Source organism: Leopardus geoffroyi, chromosome B2 (assembly GCF_018350155.1).
Source record: "Leopardus geoffroyi isolate Oge1 chromosome B2, O.geoffroyi_Oge1_pat1.0, whole genome shotgun sequence".
NCBI lineage: Eukaryota > Metazoa > Chordata > Mammalia > Carnivora > Felidae > Leopardus > Leopardus geoffroyi.
Genome location: NC_059332.1, coordinates 23,872,145 through 23,893,335, shown reverse-complemented (window position 1 = coordinate 23,893,335; position 21,191 = coordinate 23,872,145). Strand labels below are relative to the sequence as shown.

Sequence of the window (21,191 nt, the reverse complement as noted above, 5' to 3'; positions counted from 1 at the left end):
CAAGATATAAAGGATATTCTGATCCTTCTTTTAAGGTCTGGTGACAGTTAGGTGGCCAGCATAAGTCCTCTGTGGTGATGTGTATTTGCCGCATGAAGTTGACTGTCCAGGAAACATGAGCAAGAACACTGTGCAGCCCATTCTGCTGGCCATTGTTACAGCGACCTAATCACACTAGAGGAATGATATCATGGTTTCCTGTTTATTCAACTCTGCCTGGCAGTTCCTAGTGTTATAAAAAAGAAGAAGAAGACAAAGACAAAGATGAAGAAGAAGGAGAGGAAGGAGAGAAATAAGAGGAAGAAGAGGAAGAAGAAGAGGGAGAAGGAGGAAGCAGAGGAGGAGGAGGAGGAGGGGAGGAGGAAGAATCAGCACCTGAGTCTAGGGATTTATATTAATAATGACATCTAGATTAGGAAGTTGCTGTGGTAGAAGATCCTAAAAGAAAGAGTAAAGCCATGAACTATCCTACCAGCCCCAATGGAATACCTGTGGTTGAGAGCTCTGTACTCCATAGTCAACTGAAAACTCCTAACCTTTCCTAAAATGCTGCTACCAGTATAACCACTGAGTCAGCTAGAAGACAAGGAAGAGAGAGGTCACAGAAAGCCTTCTAAGAATTGTTCCTTAAGAGATGAGTCAGGGAAGTGAGGATGCATTTATCTATGTATGAAATACAAGGGCTCACTCAAAGTAGGCCTGAATCAGTGTTTGCTTATTGATGAATAAACAAACATTAACTAAAACCAAGCTCATCACCATCTCCTCTGAATCAAATTTTCCACCTGCTCTGCACACTCTGCCTTTCCACATTTTCCCAGGCTTCTAGGCCCAGTGGGTGCCACTTGAGACTCACCCTCCCAATGTATAGCCTTAATCATGCCGCTGCCCCGAGCAAAGCCTGCCATGGCCCCCACTGCCTACACCAATGATTTGAAACTTTAGCTGTACATCAGAACCACCTTGAAAAGGGTGCAGAGACTATGCACTTGAAGATTCTGATGAGTAAAACAGAAAATGAACTATTACCTCTTACGTCCTTATTATGTGCCAAGCATTATTTGTACGCTATACCCTTTTCATATTCTCCTGGAGATGTAGTCCTATCATGGTTGAAGATGAGAAAATAAGGTCCTGAGACACAAGTAATTGGTCTAAGATCATAGAGTTGGCAAATGGTGGAACTATAATTCGATGTCAACAAGTCTGTTGAATTTTTTATTGCACCATATGAGCTCTGGCCATCCAAATCCCTTATCTGGGCATTTGAGACCTTAAAAACTCTGACTTCTAAACTGGGTAAATTTCACTGCATAAAAATAATACCTTAATTTAAAAAGTTAATAATTAATAAAGTTAATAATTATCTTCACAACACTTGTAATTTCGCTTTTATGAGAGTAATCCTAATGGGTATAAAGTGGTAACTCATTTGTTTTCAACTATTCTTGTTCATGAGCGTATTTATTTTTTCTTATCTTTTTTATTATTTTTTTTTAACTTTTTTAACATTTATTCATTTTTGAGAGACAGAGAGAGACAGAGCACGAGATGGGGAGGGGCAGAGAGAGAAGGAGACACAGAATCCAAAGCAGGCTCCCGGCTCTGAGCTGTCAGCACAGAACCCGATGTGGGGCTTGAACCCACAAACCACAAGATCATGACCTGAGCCGAAGTCAGGCACTTAACTGACTGAGCCACCCAGGCGTCCCTTTTATTTATTTATTTTTTTAATCATCAGCATATTTATTTAAAGCTATAACTTTGCCTTTAAGAATTGCTTTAGCTGTGTTACACAAATCCTATCATATAGTGTTTCATTTAGTTCTAACTATTTTTTAAAACCAAGTGTCATTTAATCATATGTCACCTAGTTTCTGGACATGTGGGACTTTATTTTAGCTATCTCTTAAAAAATATTGATTCCACAATTGCATTGTAGTTAGAGGACATTGTCTGAATGGGATAGATTCTTCAGAATTTATGGAATTCTGTTATAAATGTGCTACAATGTGCTCTTTATCTTAATTTCTTCTCCATTTCAATTGCTACTATTTTATTTCAGGCCCTTATCACCTCATACCCAAATAACTGCAGAAAGAGAAGGAGAGAAAGAGAGAGAGAAAGGAGGGAGAAAAAGAAGAAGAGAGGGAGACACAAGAAGGAGCTATCCTTTGACTTTCTCCCCAGACCAAATAAATCAGAATTTCTAGAGAAGGAGCTGAGGTATTCATATTTCAATGTGCCACTAGGATTGAGAACCACTTCCTGTTTCGTCCCTCTTTATTTAATCAAATTTACCTCTAACCCTTTGATACCAGAAACAATTCTTTTAAAAACAGAAGTCTTGGGGCACCTGAGTGGCCCAGTAGTTTAAGTGTCCCACTCGATTTCAGTTCAGGTCACAATCTCATGGTTCATGGGATGGAGCCCTAGATCAGGCTCTGTGCTTACAGTGCAAAACCTTCTTGGGATTCTCTCTCCCTTTCTCTTTGCCCCTCCCCACCACACGCGCTTGTACTCTCTCTCAAAAAAAAATTCTTAAAAAAGAAAAAAAGGAAGAAATCTAATGGCTTTCAAGGCTTACATAACGGGCTCTGTCTGCATACTATATTCAGCTCCTTCTTCCTACAGGCACCTCGGCTCCACTCCGCAGGTTCCCCTGCCTTTCTCCCCTCCTGTCCCTACATTCTAGTCACCTTTCAAGGCCCTTCTCATGTCTTGCCTCCTTCAAGAAGCATCCCAGCCTCAGTTCCTGTCCCTTTTCTAAATCCCTGTGGTTGACTTAAGCCTTGCAATTCCACACATAATCCCACACAGTGAATTTATCACCCCCGTGAGTCCACGTACTGGTCTTCCCAACAAGATCACAAACTTCACAGGGGCAAGAACCATAGCTAAAGGTCCTCTACCTTCCTCCCTCCACCCAAGCCCCTAGTGTGAAGAAGAGATGGTGTGCTAATTGAATGCTTTCTCCAGAAGGGGCCCTTTAACCCAACCCTCTCCTGTTGCAGACAAGGAAATGACGAAGCAGGAAGGTAAAGTGATTTACTGGAGGTCCCACACCTAGTGAATGTCAGAGCTCAAATAAAAGTTACTCAAGTCTACTGAGCCCCATAGCTGTTATTGTTGCTTAATCACGACTGTCTGTTCCTTTTTCTCTCCTCCTGCATTCCCTCCTGCCCTGTGTCCTATCACACTGTAATCTCCTCAGTTTCTCCTCATGGAGAGCAAAAAACCTTCTTACTTCTCTGACTTTGCCTTACAAGCTACATCTTTCTCAGGGGTAGGTCATTTACCTGCTGTATTTGGTGGCAAGCCCAGAGAACAGCCCAGTACCACAGCGCTCTGGGTAATTCAGACCCTAGGGTTATTTTCTGAAAATCTTCCTTGATGATCATTTGTTGTGTGTATGTGACTTTGTCTTCTGGGTGGGTGGGGGAGGTATATATCTGTGCTGTCTGGTGAGGGGCTTCAACAGAGGCTACAGGAGGGCAGGCTATTACTGGCAGAGAAAATTAAAAAACAACAGTTAAGGGGCTCCTGGGTGGCTCAGTTGGCTGAATGTCCAACTTCTGCTCAGGTCATGATCTCATGGTTTGTGAGTTCAAGCCCCATGTTGGGCTCTCTGCTGTCAGCACAGAGCCTGGAGCCTGCTTTGGATCCTCTGTCCCCCTCTCTCTCTGCCCCTCCCCCACTCATTCTCTCTCTCTCTCTCTTTCTCTCTCTCTCAAAAAAAAAGGGGGGGAAGGGAAAGGAAATGAAAGGAAAGGGAAAAGAAAAGAAAAGAAAAAAGACAACAGTTAACTAGAAGTAGACCCTGCTGCCATCAAACTGAAGGATTTCAGGCTAGGAACATGTGGCAGCGAGAGAACCAGAATTCTGCACTCGAGCAATAATAACTGTGTTATCCCAAGTCATTGGCAGACTTTGAAGTAATTTACATTCCTGGGGAGGGGAAGGAGGGTGGCAGAGATGCCAGAAATTCCTCTGAATTTCTTCCTGGGCAAGGCTGTTGGCAGGGTCTCAAGTGAAGGTAGAAATAGAGTAAGAAAGGAAATGAAGAAGACAGAGGGGGTTGGGTCCCCACAGGTGGCTGCCATCCCAATTCTCAGAAGTTGATGGCTTTGATTAGAGACCCAGGATGGTCGTGGGTGAGTAGCGCGTGAGTGAGGGCATTCATGACCAGGACAGCTGCTGAAGGTGCACTATGTCCTATCACAGTGGGATCCCCCGATCCAGGGAAAAAAGAGGCTTTACTTCCTTTATATACTCATTCATGCCTGGGACAACTCTGCTAGTCTCTGAGAGAGAGAGAGAGAGAGAGAGAGAGAGAGAGATTGGTAGAGCCAGAGGACTGTAGAGCTCAAAATGGCTCCTGTTGATGAGAAACTGGATGAGAGAAGAAAGAAAAGCATTCACCACTCATTCACTACAGATATCCAGGACCTGAGAACTAGGGGTGAGAGGTTCTTTCTAGTCTTAGCTCTGTCTCTTACTAGGTATGTGACCCTGGGCAACTCTGTTAGTGTGGAGGTGGTTCATCATTTCTGTATTTATCACACGAAGACATCTAGGGAAATGGCCCCTGGAGATGGGGCTGATGATTCTCTAACTTTAAGCCCCCATTTTATAGTCAGGAAGTGAGGGCAAGGATCACACAGCAAGTTAGGGACAGAGCAGGGCTGGAACTGCCTCCCCAAATCTGGTGCTTCTCTGCCTATCAGACACTTCCATTCCTTATATACATGATCCCCAGCTGCTTTGATAGGAGTAGCAAGAGAAGGTTCCTTGATCAGTAAAGCTGGGGGAAAGCTACCCCCAAGAAGGTGGCCTGCATGGCATCACTTCCAGATGCTCACGAAGAACCCCTCTGTCCCTTTCATGGGGGGCCCCCAACAGAATTAAGGAAGAGTCAGATTTCACTGTGTGAGTGATTAAAGGCCACTTGGTCATCTGTATTATTTGAGCTTTTCATAATTGAGTAGATATTTGCCTATTACTTAATAATTACTTAACGGTTGAGTACAGATTACTTAATAATTGAGTACAGATTCTTAGAAAGTTCTACCACTAAATTCATTTATTTTGGGTTAAGTAGTATTTGATTGGTAAAACATCCAAGTGGTGGACAATGTATGCATGACTTCTTGTGGATAAAAACAGCAGCTCACATTTGTTGAGAGCACAACACGTGCCAGGAGAGTTGTATACATCATTTCACTTCACAGTTAGGATAATCTATGAGGTATGTGCAGCTGTTAGCAGCATCTTACAGATGTGAACCCTGAAGGCTGGAGGGCTAGGTCATCTGTCTGTTCACACAGGGAAGGTATGGAGCCAGTATACAAACTCATGTCAGATTGACTGCATGGTCCATATCCCTAACCCCTACACCATATTGCCTCTCCATACATACTTTACCTGGCAGCAGAATGTCTTTAACGCCTTTTCTGAAATCAGGTTTTGACAGTGGAAGAGAGATAAGAGTAAGAGCCTCAGAGTGCCTGGGTTCAAGTCCCAGCTTCACCACTAACAGCATTACTTCAAGGAAGTTAACTTGTATAGATTGTAATTCCTCATCCACCAAGCAAGAATTATAGAATCTTGCTCAGAGAGCTGTTGTGAAGATTAGAGAATACATCTGCAATGCACAATGCAAAGCCTGCTATATAATAAGCTCTCAATAAATATATTATCATTACGGTTCAAGAGGCCAAAGACCAACCTGGACCCCTTCATTGCTGCTGGTCAGCCCAGAGGGAGGGGTCACACTCCCCAGCTATCAGCTTCTTTTGCTGAAAGCTGAGCATTCCCTGACTTAATGCAGAAAGGCAGCTTCCAAGAAAAGCACATTTGATCTCAAATTAAACTATGACATAAAAGATCAGCTGCCATTCATACGGAGCGCAGTAAGGACAGTTGGACTAGTTGGGGGATGATATCAGCCCAATTAGAGTCAAGTCAGACATTCCCCACCAAACCTCAGTACCCGTCAGAAGTGTTGGCCAGTGCTCACTACCACCAAATTCCTTAAGCATTCTTACTGGTTTAGCGAAACCTCATTTTTCCCAGTTCCCTGTGTTGGCAACAGTGATCTTGATGTACTACCTGAGTTAGGGCTTTGCTCAGCTGTATATGACATGAGTTAAAATCGTTTTCAAGATGAGTGTCTTAAAAGTCACAGGGAATGACCTCAGCTTTTTTTATTTATCCAAAACCAGGATACAGGAGTGCTGACACATAGGGGCACTTATACCCCAATGTTTATAGCAGCACTCTCAACAATAGCCAAATTATGGAAGGAGCCTAAATGTCCATCAACTGATGAATGGATAAAGAAATTGTGGTTTATATATACAATGGAATACTACTTGGCAATGAGAAAGAATGAAATATGGCCTCTTATAGCAACGTGGATGGAACTGGAGAGTGTTATGCCAAGTGAAATAAGTCATACAGAGAAAGACAGATACCATATGTTTTCACTCCTATGTGGATCCTGAGAAACTTAACAGAAGACCATGGGGGAAGGGAAGGGGAAGGGGGAAAAAAAAGTTAGAGAGGGAGGGAGGCAAACCATAAGAGACTCTTAAAGACTGAGAATAAACTGAGGGTTGATGGGGTGTGGGAGGGAGGGGAAAGTGGGTGATGGGCATTGAGGAGGGCATCTGTTGGGATGAGCACTGGGTGTTGTATGGAAACCAATTTGACAATGAGTTTCATTAAAAAAATTTTTTTAAAAAACCAATTCCTAAAAGTATAGACTTTCTAGAACTATCTCTGACTATGTGTTTCCATAAACCTTCTGCCACAAGTGGATGCCAATCCACTCCATGCTCTGAAAACACAACATGCTTTTCCATGACTCTGACTTTGCTCTTGCTCTCTCTACATCACAACGAATCATTTCCAACTCTCCATCAAACACACTTTACTTCCTCGTTTTCAGACCTTTTGTATAAGACGTCTTTTGTATAAGACCTATGTCTTTGTCTCCCTACTACGCTGAAGGTCACTTGAGGACAAGGACCATCTCACTGTCATTGTTATGTCCACTAGCCTATTACAAAAGGGAAAGAGAGACACTGAATTGGTCCTTAAGGTGTATGCCCACAAATGTTCATGATCACAAATGGCAGTCTTCCCACCCTCATGATGAACATGAGGCCATTTGGCTTACTAACTCTTTAATATATTGCAATACTTCATGATACATTGCAAGTAAGCAAGATATTGACATCTACTGAGATGGAGAAGAGCAAGTTTGACAATTTTGAAAATTGTTTTTTATCCTTTATCGTTTTAAATGCATTGCTACTTTGATGCAGTGCTTAATGATATTTATTGCTTCCACCACACAAGCACAAAACGCTGGCTCACTCTCAAATTCAATATGGACCTTGTGGAAAGTAGTTAAATGCTGTGAGACTTCATTTTCCAATTACTTTAGTAAATTCCTCTTGTGGGGATTGTAATTGCAGGTGGTGATCAGAGAACGCAGAGACCTCAGAAGAATTTTATGGCATTCCAGGCAGGACACAGACCAGCCTGGGGAAAAGAAGAAATAAGAGCTGGAGATACAGGGAATACTACTAGGAAGTTATTTCTGAAGAGAAACAATGGTAAGACCTTCCAGCACCTGAATTTGTTCTGATCCAGTAGGGCAGAATTCTTAGAGGGACCCCTTTTTATTTAAAACTAGTAATCGTACCGGTACCTGTTCAGAAATTGTTCAACAGAAGCATTCTGGTTATTCTACAGTTATCATTCCATAGCTGTTCTGACAACTCCTTCTCTCTTGCATTCTCCTTTCCTCCTCTCTTGAATTCTCCTTCCATTCTCTGAATCTTCTTCTATCTGGCCTTTCTAAATTAATTTTTTTGTAGCTAGAGCTTCCCCTTTACTGCAATCGTTACTTTCATGTCTCTTATTGCTTTCTTTAATAACTTTTAATGACCTAAGAAATAGTTGGCTGGGTTCCATTTTCTACTTCCTCCAAGTCAAATGATAGCACATCCTATACCCTGTGTTTATAAATATCAGAGAAGGCAGCATTAATTTGTTCTGCCTTATCTTCACTAAGGCATGCCTGGATTTTTGACAGGATGAAATTGAACGAGAAAGTGGTTTTCTACATGGCTAAGAAATAACAAGCAAGCCCAGATGTCATGAGAGCTAGCAACCTGCAGAAGTCATCTGTTCGTCCTGTCATTGATTTACTGTACATGGTTTTGGGTGCCTCCCATCAGAAAAGCATGGAACTAGGGGCCTCAGGGTAGACAGCCAGGAGTAAGACAAAAACACTGCCTCAAGGAGCTTTTGTTCTGCAAGGGGAATAAGACAAGTGCTCAAATCAATACGATACAGGTTGCAGGAGATAGGTGCCCCAACAGAGGCTACAAAGAACTATGGAAGGTCAAATGAGGGAGAGATTACATCCCATAAGAAAAGACCTGGTGGAGATCTAAGTCAGTTTGGGGAATGTTGAGTTTGAAATCAGTGGGGCATTCAGATGTAAGCATTAGCAGGCAGTGAGGACATGGGACAGAAACCAGGAAGAGAGAGGTGGGTGAGAAGTAGGGTCCAAAGTCATGTTTGAAAGAGTGTGTTCTCAGCTGTTTGACTCCTGTTTTGACTACTAGGATACTTTTACTGCTACAGCTCCCAGAGCCCACGTGCAGCTGGGGGTTTTAATTTCCTAGCAAAGAGACTTCCTGCCACAGCTGAGGCACCCAGGACCTACAGTTAGGGACTTCTGCTTAGGCAAAGTTGTATTTCAGTTCTTAAAATGAAAAGTTTTTTGTTTGTTTTTGTTGTTTTTCTGATTTTTAAGGTAATACGTGTACAATTTTTTTATTTTAAAAGTATAAAACAAATTTTAAAAAATCATTCATATTTCATATTCATATAACCTATTCAGAAAAAATATTTTATAGTACTAAGCTTTTCTATGTAATTAATGCAATTAATGCAAATTTATATCTATATATTGATTCTTTTTTTAACTCAAGTATTTTTTTAAAAACAATTGGATGATGTTAGACATATTTTTTGGTATTTTTTCTCTTTAAATAACACACCATGGCCTTACATGATATACACATCTACATCAACACTTTGGATTCCTGCAGAGAATCCCAACTCCTTACTGATAAGCACTCAAATTATTTTCACTTTGAAACTGCTTTTAGGGGCACCTGGGTGGCTCTGTCAGTTGGGCATCCGAATTCTGCTCAGGTCATGATCTCACGGCTCCTGAGTTCCAAGCCCGGCGTTGGGCTCTGTGCTGACAGCTCAGAGCCTGGAGCCTGCTTCAGATTCTGTGTCTCCCGCTCTCCACTCCTCCCCTATTCATACTTTGTCTCTCTCTGTCTCAAAAATAAATAAACATTAAAAAAAAATTTTAACTGCTTTTAAATGATACTGTGATAAACACCTTTGTGCATGTATTTTGTTGGGTTTTCCTTAATATAAAAATTTTTAAGTTTATTTATTTTGAGAGAGAGAGAGAGTGCAAGCAGGGAAGGGAGAGAGAGAGAATCCTAAGCAGGCTCCACACCAACAGTACAGAGCCCAATGGGGGAGCTCAAACTCATGAACCATGAGATCATGACCCAAGCCAAAACCAAGGGCCGGACACTTAACAGACAGAGCCACCCAGGCACCCCTCTTAATATAAACGTTTTTAAAGTGGAATTCAGGGTCAAAAGATATGTGTTATGCTAAGCGAAATAAGTCAGTCAGAGAAAGACAAATATATGATTTCACTCATAGGTGGAATTTAAGAAACAAAACAGATGAACATAGGGAAAGGGAAGCAAAAATAAGATAAAAAACAGACAGAGAGGCAAATCATAAGAGGCTCTTAAATACAGATAACAAACTGAGGGTTGCTGGAGGGGTGTTGGCTGGGGGATGGGCTAAATTGGTAATGAGCATTAAGCAGGGCACTTGTTGGGATGGGCACTGGGAATTATATATAGGTGATGAATCACTAAGTTCTACTCCTGAAACCAATACTACACTATATGTTAACTAACCTGAATTTAAATTTTTTAAAAAAGGAGAAAAAAAAGATATGTTTAACTGTATTAATACATATTGTCCTTGGACAAAATGTAACATCAAACAGTTTAAACTTTGACTGAATCTTGCCCCCGCTTTAAGTACTCCTCCCACGTCAGGTGGCCTCCCTCCCCATCCATACACCTATCTTGACCCCATTCTTACAAGACCTGAGCAGACTGTTTGTTACTTAATTGCTTTAAACAATAAGATATTCACTTTTTACAGCTTTTAATGACTCATTTTCATGAACATGAAAATAACGTCTGGAGCCAAAGAAATGAAGCTATAATGAAGACAACAAAGGCAGAAGAACTATTATGGGCTGACCCTTGACTGATAAACCTCAAAACACACCATTATTAGCCAGGATGAGGCATTTTAAGTTATGATCAGATAATCTGCCCACTTGCAATGTGAGATTTTCTTGATCTGTTTTTGTCAGCACAATTTCTTCACTGGAATGGTCACCCAAACTTCCATTCTGACAATCTTTTGTCATTTCCCCCAGCACATTTCCTATTGCCATTACAGAGAAAGAAAGTGGTCTCTGCCACCAAAGAAAATTCACATTTGGACCAGATGCTCCTGTCTGTGTTGAACAGGGGCACAAGTTCTTTGACCTCTGTGTTCATTTCTGCAGTCCATTTGGATGGCAACAGCAACCCAGGAGTGTGACCCAATAATTATTACTAAGCCCATTAAACTGAAATTCTACTGCATTCTCAGCCACGAGCAACACATAATAATCCTGCAAGGCACATCTGTGGACAAGCAAGCCACGGAGGCCATGGAAAATTTACTGTGGGACTCTAGGATCTTATTTCATGTTCTCACATTTCTCTGAAGAAAAAAAAATGTTACTTATGAACATGGAGTTAAACTCTTACAAATTGCACAAGGTTACAAAAGAAAAGAGGAATCCAATCTTGAAAACTCGTCTAAAAATAGCTATGAATATACAGAATGTAATTTTTTAAAACTTAACCCAAATGAGTGACTACTGTTTTTTTTTCTTTCCATCTGTGTGATGTTTCAAGTGATACCCTCCTTTTATGAAGTCTGATTTTCTATTATCCTCTTACACATAGTAGGCACTCAATAAATGTTTATTGCAGTGAGGTAAATTTAATACACTTAGGTCAATATCTTTCACACATTCCTTATAGTAAGTTTATAGTCAGAAAACAATGTTGACAACAGCCATTTCAGAGACAATACCAAAGGGAGCTCTCCAAACACACCTGAGGTAAATTACTAAATTCTAATTTAAACCACAGCCAATATTACCAATTTGTTTTAAATGACTTGTCCAGCTCTTAGAAGAGAACAATGATTTGGGGAACAGAAGTAGATCAAGAAGATTGAGAGTGAGTGGCAGGAGTAAAGGGATACGTATTTGCAATTCTGGCTTCCTACAGTGAATAGTCAAAAGCTCTCCTACCAGAAAATAATATCTTGAATTGAAAAGCATTCAGATCATGGTGGATTTCTAACTCTATTGAATTTCCTCCTCCCAGGCAGCCTATTTACAAAAGCAGTATGATCACTGTTAATATTGTCATTTAATAAACACATTTCTGATGGGAAAAAAATATATGACCCAACTATATCCCAACATGTAAATAAAGATTTCTTCTTAAAATATTAGCTTTGTTTGAGGTTGTTGCTTTTCTTTTCAAACTGATCTCTTAGGAATTAAAATATACCAACAAATGGAATTAGTTACACAAAGCAATAAAATACGTTCTTCCTAATATGCAAATATCTTCCTACGTTCTCAGGATAACAGCACACTGGAAGGACAGGGATACTGAGAACTGTCATTTAAAATGCCCGAAAGTGTTTTTTAAATCAGAAACCATATTCAAGCAGCTCTTTTTCACTGTGATGTACTTTGCCCCTCTATTCATTCAAAACTTCTTAGTAAGCACTTATACATCATCACCCTGATGTCTCACTAGTTCCTTGGGTGACTTCCTCTGGAGAGTAAACAGATTTGAACAGGCAAAAAAAATAACACATCCTCTGCTCACATTACACTGATGTGCCTTACAAGAATCATTTCAGACACAAATTTTCTCATTAGTGGGGAATACTCTATTTAGTAAAACAACTTTAACTTAAATATGATCATAGAAATCTTTTCAAAGATAAGATAATGCTTTTCTAAACCAATTACAAATTTTAAAAACGTATTGCTACAGTGACCAATTCATCTGGTTTGCCCAGAACTGTCCCAATTTCAAAACTAAAATTCCTGCATCCTGGGAGCTCCCTTCAGACCCAAACAAACAGGGACAACTGGTCACCCTACAATAAGCAATATTTGAATGCAAATATCAGAAGGGTCAAGCCATTCTTTTTCATTGAATTTAAAAGCCTCTGTATGTATGTATAAAGCACTGTGCTGAAAAGCAGTCGGTCAGGGTTCAGGCAAGAGTTGGGTGGCATGGCCAAACTAATTTGAGGAGACTTTCATAGAGAGGTTTTTGACGGAGGTACGGGAAGAGTTAGGGAATCCAACAAGATGTTGGGCAGGATCCTGGGCTAGCAACAGTGGGGAGACATTAGCACCTGAAGAGGTAGATTATCAGAACCTGAAGAAGGCAACTGTTCAGTGAGAGATGTCCTCCTGAATTCACCACAACCCAGGGGGAAGGGAGCCTAGACCTCTGTGTCCTTCCACTCTCCAGCTTTGCAAAGATGCCTCCCCTTGGTTGTATCCAACTAGAAGGCAGAGGAAGGAAGCCTGTTGATAAAGTTCTCATCTGTCAGCATCCCAAGCCATGGAGCAGAGCAAAGACTGGGTCTGCAGGGGCCCAAACAGAGTTAAGCCTGGCTTCTGCTTTTAGCAATTTAAAATATAGGAGAAATCTTAAAGCATTATTTCAGATGCACACCTACCATCTCCCTGTACCATTTGCTAGCACCAAAAAACTGAGTGTTGAGATATAACTAGCTCTTGGGGAAGTAAATAGAAATTGAGTTTAGGGGTGCCTGGTTGCTCAGTTGGTTAAGTGTCCAACTTCAGCTCAGGTCATGATCTCATGGTCCATGAGTTCGAGCCCCACGTCAAGCTTTATGCTGACAGCTCAGAGCCTGGAGCCTGCTTCAGATTCTGTGTTTCCCTCTCTCTCTGACCCTCCCCTGCACATGCTCTCTCTCTCTCTCTCAAAAATGAATAAATGTTTAAAAAATTAAAAAAAAAAGAGAAAGAAATCAAGTTTAGCTCTTTATGCCTTTTGGCATGGTCTATCTTTAGTTAACTTAAAATGAATGAACCCTGAGAGTTCAAGAGATATTTGTAGAAATATTAAAGTATCTACCTCTGCTACTTTCATGATTGAGTCAGAGTTTGAATTGTACATCTATTCCTTCCCTTAATAACTCCAACAAAATAATTTGAGGATATCTGCAAGGTGGCACTAAGTTACCTTGTTGGATTTACTCTGTGGTATTCTGCCAATATTTTTACTCTGAAGCAACCTTCTCTTATCAAAAGCAAGAGTCTCCATGCTTTTCCAAAGTTTGTCCATTCTCGTCAAAGCTGGAAACAAATGGGCAGATTACCCAGTAATGCAAGTAACTGTATTATACACTGTCGGCTGCATCAGATTTTCTAAGTGACAACTTAGATTTACAGAAGAAACATTACAGGAAATCGCTACCAATGTGATCCCCAAAATGCTTCCCTTCGTATTATCCCCTCCACCACCATTCATTCAATGTTTAGAGGTGAAAACACCAATAAATGTATCATAAAGTTAGCTTTCATTCTGATAGCATTCAAACTGCTGAAATTCCCCCACACAATTACAGCATCATTGCAGCTAATGTCTCACAAAAAGACCACAGGTTGTCATGCAAAAAGTGCCTGTTATCTTTAAAGTGATTGTGAATAGGTTACTGAGTCTCCATTCCTTCCTTTGTAAGATGAGGGAAATAATGGATAACTCATTGATTGTTATAAGGATTAAGTAGTAATATAATTTCAAAAAAATACCTGACAGGAAGTAGGCCCAAAATTAATGTCCACACTCATACTCTCTGCCTTACCCTAGTATATATTATATATACATTTAGATACATAGTTTTGGTAACTTTATATTTTAGTAACTAAAGAAAGTATGCCATAGAATCTGCAAACATATCTGCTCATCTCTGCTCCTTGACATTGAGTAGCCATCGGCAAATACGGCGGATGAGTTCAGACAAGTATGGCATTCCATTGAACAAAGGGTTTTCAGAGAAGTATGAGTTTTCTTTGTTTTAACCCACTTGAGGTAATCCAAATCGGTAAGTAATGAAGTGTAGCCAAGCAACATGCATTCAGGAGAGGCAGAAGGGTAGAAATCTTACCTATTTATTGAGAAGAAAATTTAAGGGGTCTTCTCAGACACAAAAAGAACTTCATGTCCATATGTGAGGTAGATGGGCAATATACATCCCTTCAGACACTCCAGGCTCACCTGCTGTGGGGGGCATGACCGAACAATGGGGAAAATGATCAAGTCATCCCTCTGACCAAATATCTTCTTTTTTTTCCCCCAAAGCATGGTGTTTTCTTTTCTCCTTGTCTCTCTCCATTCCATCCAACCCCCCACCCCCACCAAAAGAAATTAAAATTTTGAAGTACCTCCATTTGATATTTAACATAAGCCCTGAGTGGTCACGGATTCTCTTTCTTACATTTTCACTGACAAACTGCTTCCAGCTGCCCTTTCGGGTGGGACGCCACCACAATAAAATGCACTGTTTGCTGAGGATTTCAGCTGCCACCTGGGGGCTCAGCGTCCTCAATGAAGGCTATTTAAGCAATGCTGGTGGTGAAATGGTGACAAATGGTATGTTGACTTTTTTTCTGGTGTTTGTGGTTTAGGACTAGTTGGTTTCAGCCTTGCTGGCTCTTGCTTCCGTGTTACCAATCTTTTCCACATTTAAAGTCTGTTACTGCCTCTCCTTCAGGGTTATGGCAGCAAGCTTTGTGCTGTTGACAGAAGCCATTTGTTGAGTGGAAGGTTCATATTTTAGAATACTGGCAAGGACTGATTTTACAGTTAGTCCATGGTTCTGAATTTACGTTTACTTTTTTAAGGGTTTTCTTTTTCACCTAGCTGAAAAGTGTTTCTTCATTAGGTTGTTATCACTCCATTCACATGAAATGGCCTTGACTGCTACTTCTTTTATCTCTAGTCACACACGGTAAAATTAAGCTTGAGCCCACATGATTAGCCAGAGACTGGTCCACATGTGAGTCACATTTGCTCTCTAAACATCTCGGTGGCTTCACTGGTAAGATGGACTTGTGTCAAGCTCAACCCCTTATATGTCACCTTTCTTATCTCTGGAGTCCCTTCCTTAGCCTTGGTGGCAGTTCTCAAAGATGATCATCTTTGTATCTTTGCCTCGGCTTCCTCCTGTTCAGTTCCTTCTCCTTACACTGCCTTCCTCCTTCATCCCTCGCAGTTCTAGAACACATGCAGTTATTTCTGCTTCAAGGTCCTGAGCTGACTGTTGGCTAAACTAAAACACGGCTGAACCCAAAGTCCTGAGAAAGGACAGTTTCCACTCTACTCCTGAAGAGGAGTCTTGGACTCTTGCTTCTAAAGGGAAAGAAAGTACATTTCATTGAGGGCTCATCAGGAATCCCAGCATGCCTTTGGGCAGAAGGCATTGGCTGCTGTAATAGCTTTCTTCTTCCAACTGTAAAGAGATCCAAGAGCAATTTACCTTCAAAGAGATGCCATGGGTTCAAGACCCTTTCCGTGAACTTCCTACTTTATGCACTCCAATACAACAAGGTCAGGTGGCCATTTGAAGTGGAAAAAATGATTTTTCTCCAATCCAAAGCATGCTTAGAGTACAACTAGAGGCAACCTAAACTACTTGCATAGTTCCACATTATTCCACTAATTTAGTACAAACCCATATGTACATAGGCTTGGACCCGGTCTCACTTCTATTTCTCAAGCCCAGTCCCCACCTTCCCAGAGCTCTTCCTTCCTCCTAGGTCCCAATCTCCCTCTAAGTATCACCTTCCCAGAGCTCTTGCTTCCTCCTAGGACCCAATCTCTCTGTAAGTATCAAGCCAATTGAAAATCAACTTTATTTAAAATCTATTGCATACCTCCTCAGTCTAGTAGGATAGTCATCCATGCAGAGTCATAAATTACAACACAGAATGATCAGAACAATCGAAGTGGGACAAAATCCCTCTTCTCCAAACACATGAACCCCACCTCTATAGCATCCTTGTTTCTGCCCTGGAATCTCTCCAAACCAGACTCTCCCTCCTGCTGGCACACAGCCTAGATCAAACATCCAAAGAGGCCCTGCTACCTTTTCCTGCTCAGTCCTCCTTCAAGCCTGTGTGAATCTACTTTCTCTGAAACTTCATTTTGCATGGGTGCACTCATGCATGCTCACACTCATACTCTTACACACTCACACCACACACACACACACACACCCTGCAGAATCAACAAATCATGCTGAAAATACAGAACTCATATCCATATTTCCAGATTATTCTCAGACCTTTTGTATATCCATAGCCCAGACAGACGAAGTTACTCAGTCTGTTCACTGTTTTGATGGAGGGAATATCTGTCAAACCAAGACATAGACCTAATGAGTCCTGTTACATCAACATGCAGAAGACTTGGTACTTCAGGAATTATGAATCCATCATTGAAAAAGGTGAATGACCCCATCATCTTTTGACTATTAGGATCAAAAGGTAAAGATTCTAATATAGGTAACCTGAAACATCCAAAAATCCAAAAGCTTTTCTGGTCTGAAAGCATCAGCCAATATTCTTCCAGAAAATATATTTTCCTGGTGATGTTTGGATTGAGATGTTATTAGAATAAGTGTCTACACCACGGGTAGTCTGCAAACTATTCAAGGTAAGGTCTGGGTGGCACAATGAAACTAGTGTGAGAGTAAAAGCATCTGCTGAAGGTAAACTATAGAATTGATAATGGAGACTTAATTCTGTGTTTTTCCAAACACAGATAATATAATTTACATGTTCCCAAGTGAGGGGAAGAAATCCTTTGGGAGACAAAGTTGAATGGCTTCGGTACTTGGCTCAGCAAGTCAGTTTTAAAGTCGTATTCACGAGCTACACTGGATTGGACTCCAGGGGCCAGATGTAAAGTCAGTGAAACATCGATTGTATTCCCTATAAGTATTCTCCTCCAATAGGCAGTTGAAGAAACCAATGCACATCCACAGTGTGTCTGTCCTCAGATAGAAGAGAAGAGCTACAAAAAAAAAATTATAAAATATAATATATACAGTGTATGAAATATATAAAAACATGTAATATACAATATATAAATATACAATATAGAGTATAGATAGCCTAGTGTGTTGTAAATATATGTGTACACAGACTGTACTACATTAATCACAGACTCCCTAACCTTAAGGAGCTTACCATCTAGGCAGATGGGCAAATCCAACCCCTTGTCAACAACAAATTGCCCAGAGAGAGAGGAAAGGATATCACCTGAGCCAGAGGACTCTGGGAAGGAAGGCTCCACAGAGGTATTTGGATCCGATGTGGAAGAATGAAGAAAAAAAAAAAAAAAAAATCAATGAAGACAGAACGCAAGGAGAGTTAGTCTAGTCACAGGTCACGGTAAGAGCAAAGGACTGCGAAATGCACGCTCTACAAGACACAAGAAAAGTGTGCCCTGTGATCGGGCTCCGTGTGCATGAGATGTCATTGGAGAGGTCACTGGAGTTGAGCCCAGAGAGAAATCCGACGCCAGGCCACGCAGGACGTTTAATGCCGTGCTAAGAAGTTTCGTTGTTATCCCGAAGACGGTGAAGCCACCACCTGTTTTTCTGGAGGAGCCTGATATGATTCAATCTGTGCTCTAGGAAGACACGTGGTGGCCGTGCTGTGGAAGGGTGGGAATGGAGAGGAGCTAAAAACGGGGAGGCCCCTTAAGGAAACGGGCCTCCGGTAAAATCCGGGGAATTTAAGCACACAGGTCCTTCTAGCACCCTCTGTGCAGGCTTGCCCCTCCTCCACAGAAGCCTCCCCTGGAACATTCTCAAGCGCCCATCCAGCCTCTGTTCCTCCGGGGGGGCTTTTTTGAGAGAGAGACAGAGACAGAGAGACAGAGACAGAACACGAGTGGGGGAGGGGCAGAGACAGGGAGATACAGAATCCCAGGGAGGCTCCAGGCTCCGAGCTGTCCGCACAGAGCCCGAAGTGGGGCTCGAACTCATGAACGGTGAAATCCTGACCTGAGCTGAAGTCGGACACTTCCCGGACTGAGCCACCCAGGCGCCCCTGATACTTACTTAGCATTGCACATGCTAGGCCGGCTGTCACGTGACTCCAGCGTTTGCTCCTATGTTTGGAACATCGCACTTCTGGTAGCACAATCTGTGCGCATCTCGTTCAAAGCCACTTAACACTTTTGGCTGATAGAAGTCTTACAGTTAACAAAGCCCCTCGGTTTTTACACGAAATGCTGCTAAATCATGAATCTCCCACCCTCTCTTCATTTTTATGAGTAGTTAAGATAGAAGCCCTACCTATAGTGGTAAAGGCTGCTAATGTAGTAGATTACTTAAATAACCAGCATGCCTTTTAGAGGGGGCTGTTATGATATAATTCAAGTGATAGCAATCCAGGGTCTGTGCCTGGCCTCAGTCTAACGTATATCCTTTGTGAGCAGAAAGGGGTTTTTAAAAAAAATTTTTTTTAACGTTTATTCATTTTTGAGGGACACAGAGAGAGCATAAGTGGGGGAGGGGCAGAGAGAGAGGGAGACACAGAATCAGAAGCAGGCTCCAGGCTCCGAGCTGTCCGCACAGAGCCTAACGTGGGGCTGGAATTCACTAACCGTGAGATCATGACCTGAGCCAAAGTCGGACACTTAACCCATTGAGCCAGCCAGGCGCCCCAGAAGGGGGCTTTTTGACCCTGTCCCCCCTACCTCCCATCCACCTCCCATCCTTGCATTCTTAATCCACAAACTATTCTTTGGAGTATTACCCCCTACAAAAATCAATATACGTAAAAAAATTCAAGGTATTGGTAATGTGTGGAGGGGAAGGAGAGAGGTGGTAATATTTATTTTGGGTGTCAAATACAAGGGGATCGTTTTATTTTATACCCTTTTGTATGTATGGAGTACTACACGATAAAAAATTTTAGTATATAATAACTTTAAAGGTATACGTGGGGTTGGTTTAAAGTGGGAAGAAAATTCTCTATGATCCTTCTGTTTTGCATTTTTTTAAGAAAAAGAGGTAACGGAGAAAAATGAGGAGAGAAGGCATTAAATAAGCACAATGAAAGGAAGAGAAAAAGATTTAAGATGGAGAAAGTAAGTGAAAGTAAGGAAAAAGACTCAAGCTGGGAAGACAGACAGCAATGGTGGGTTTGGAAGGAAGACTTATTTGCCTGGTGGGCACAGAATGAGGCAGGAGACCAGACAGGTGAATATGGCGACTACCCACAACATTGAGAAGAGATGGGGTTGGAAGAGATGGGAAGGTGCCTCAGATCCTTCAAAAGCTCTCAGCAGATCCACCCCACCTTCTGGCCATCAGCCTCAGCCATTTGAGGTAGTCAAACCACTCCACCCCCAACCCCCCGCCTTATTGTCCAGACCACGGCACGTAGGCAGGAAGCACTGACACCAAGGTCCTGCCAGTGTGTCCACCAGACGCTCCCTCACAGCTCTGGCTCAGATTCTCCTTACACATTAGGTATCTGCCCTGTGACTCAGCCTGCTGTCCTTCCTTCCCTCCCCCAGGGCCTGAGCAGCAGCCTGCCAAACCATAATCAACAGGAGCCCTGCAAGCCTCAGGAGCAATGGCGACATCTTTCCAGTGAAACCTGCCGGGTAGGTGTGCGGACTATCAAGGACTTGGTTGGTCACAATGGGACTCCAAACTTCAGGGCAAAAGTCACACTGCCCTCTCCCCCCATCCCCACCCCCCCCCCCCGCGTGGCAAAATTCCACTTGAGTTAAAGAGTTACATGTTTTTAAAAAGTGAAACCATAAAAATATATGTAACTCAGATAAGTAAAGTAAAAAAAAAAAAAAAAAAAAAAGTGAGTTGTGTAAAAAAAAAAAAGGAATAAATGGATATGCAAGTACATGAGACCAGTACAATGGACTGTCTGAACTGTGTGGGGTATGCCATGAAATAGCTTCTTTTTTTTTTTTTTTTTCTTCAACCTCTGCCTTCAAATCTTCCTTTCTCGACTCCTTGGGCTGAACACACAGCTCTTTAGTCATTCAGCTTCAAAAGCAGTCTCATTCTGGTCACTAAGATTCTATTGCATATATTAAAGTCCAGGCTAAGTCAAAGATTAATTTCATATCCATTCACATCCAAAGGCTTTTCCCCTCCATCCATCCTAGGCTGGACTTGTGGCCCAAGGGTCCATCTGGGAAGGAGGAATAAGGTTCTCCTTTTGCACGGTTCTTCCTTTCTCTCCCTCTCCCTGCTGCTTCTAACCCCTCTGAGGGTGGGTGGGGGTGAGGGGATGGAGGACAAGAAGAATAGGGCAAAAGCACTTTCACTGGACTCTTGCAGCCTCATCTGTCTTGGTGGTTGTGCTCTTGTACCTGGAGGGGCCCACCCATGGGTGGTACTATTGTCTGACCCAGAAGATGCTCTCCAGGTAATCTCCACTCACAGCCTCACCCCCAGGCAACCATCCCAGCAATGCCCATCACAGCCTGAGGGTTGGGGAGAGAAGCCACCTTGAATGGGGTACCAGCAAGATAGCACAACTCAATTTCTACTAGTGACAACTTGGAAGCTTCTCATTTGGCTGTGAGGGACCAATGGGAGAAGCACCCCAAACCACAAACCCTCTATCCAGATCTTTCTTGTGAATAGATTCTCTTGGTAGTCTTATGTCAAAAGACTTATGGACCTCTTCTTAGAATGTTTATAAAATAAAATATGCAATATTACAAAGGAAAACATTTTTTTAAATTTGTACTCTAATATGTATACTGCTTCATGTAACAATCCTCGCAGTGATTTCTAAGTGGTGCTGAGTGTAAATGATATTTTGAGGTATCTGCAACAAGTGTGTGTAACATGAAAACACCTGTGGCTTCTACTGG

The 21,191-nt window shown here is 41.8% G+C and overlaps 1 protein-coding gene and 1 long non-coding RNA gene across 3 annotated transcripts in view; one reads left to right on the top strand and one right to left on the bottom strand.

Annotated features, from left to right (window-relative positions):
• Positions 1-21,191, top strand: part of CDYL (chromodomain Y like) — a 240,871-nt gene that overhangs the window by 1,986 nt on the left and 217,694 nt on the right. For both annotated transcript variants that reach the window (XM_045497546.1, XM_045497545.1), the window contains exons 2-3: positions 7,485-7,625; positions 19,860-19,949. In XM_045497546.1, the coding sequence (XP_045353502.1) occupies positions 7,623-7,625; positions 19,860-19,949 (93 nt within the window). In that variant the 5' untranslated portion in view covers positions 7,485-7,622. The remainder of the gene's footprint in view (positions 1-7,484; positions 7,626-19,859; positions 19,950-21,191) is intronic.
• Positions 14,435-17,794, bottom strand: LOC123608088. The gene is made up of 3 exons (XR_006717083.1): positions 17,516-17,794; positions 17,102-17,339; positions 14,435-14,543 (listed from the first exon to the last, which is right to left on the bottom strand). It is a non-coding gene; the product is annotated as an uncharacterized LOC123608088 (long non-coding RNA).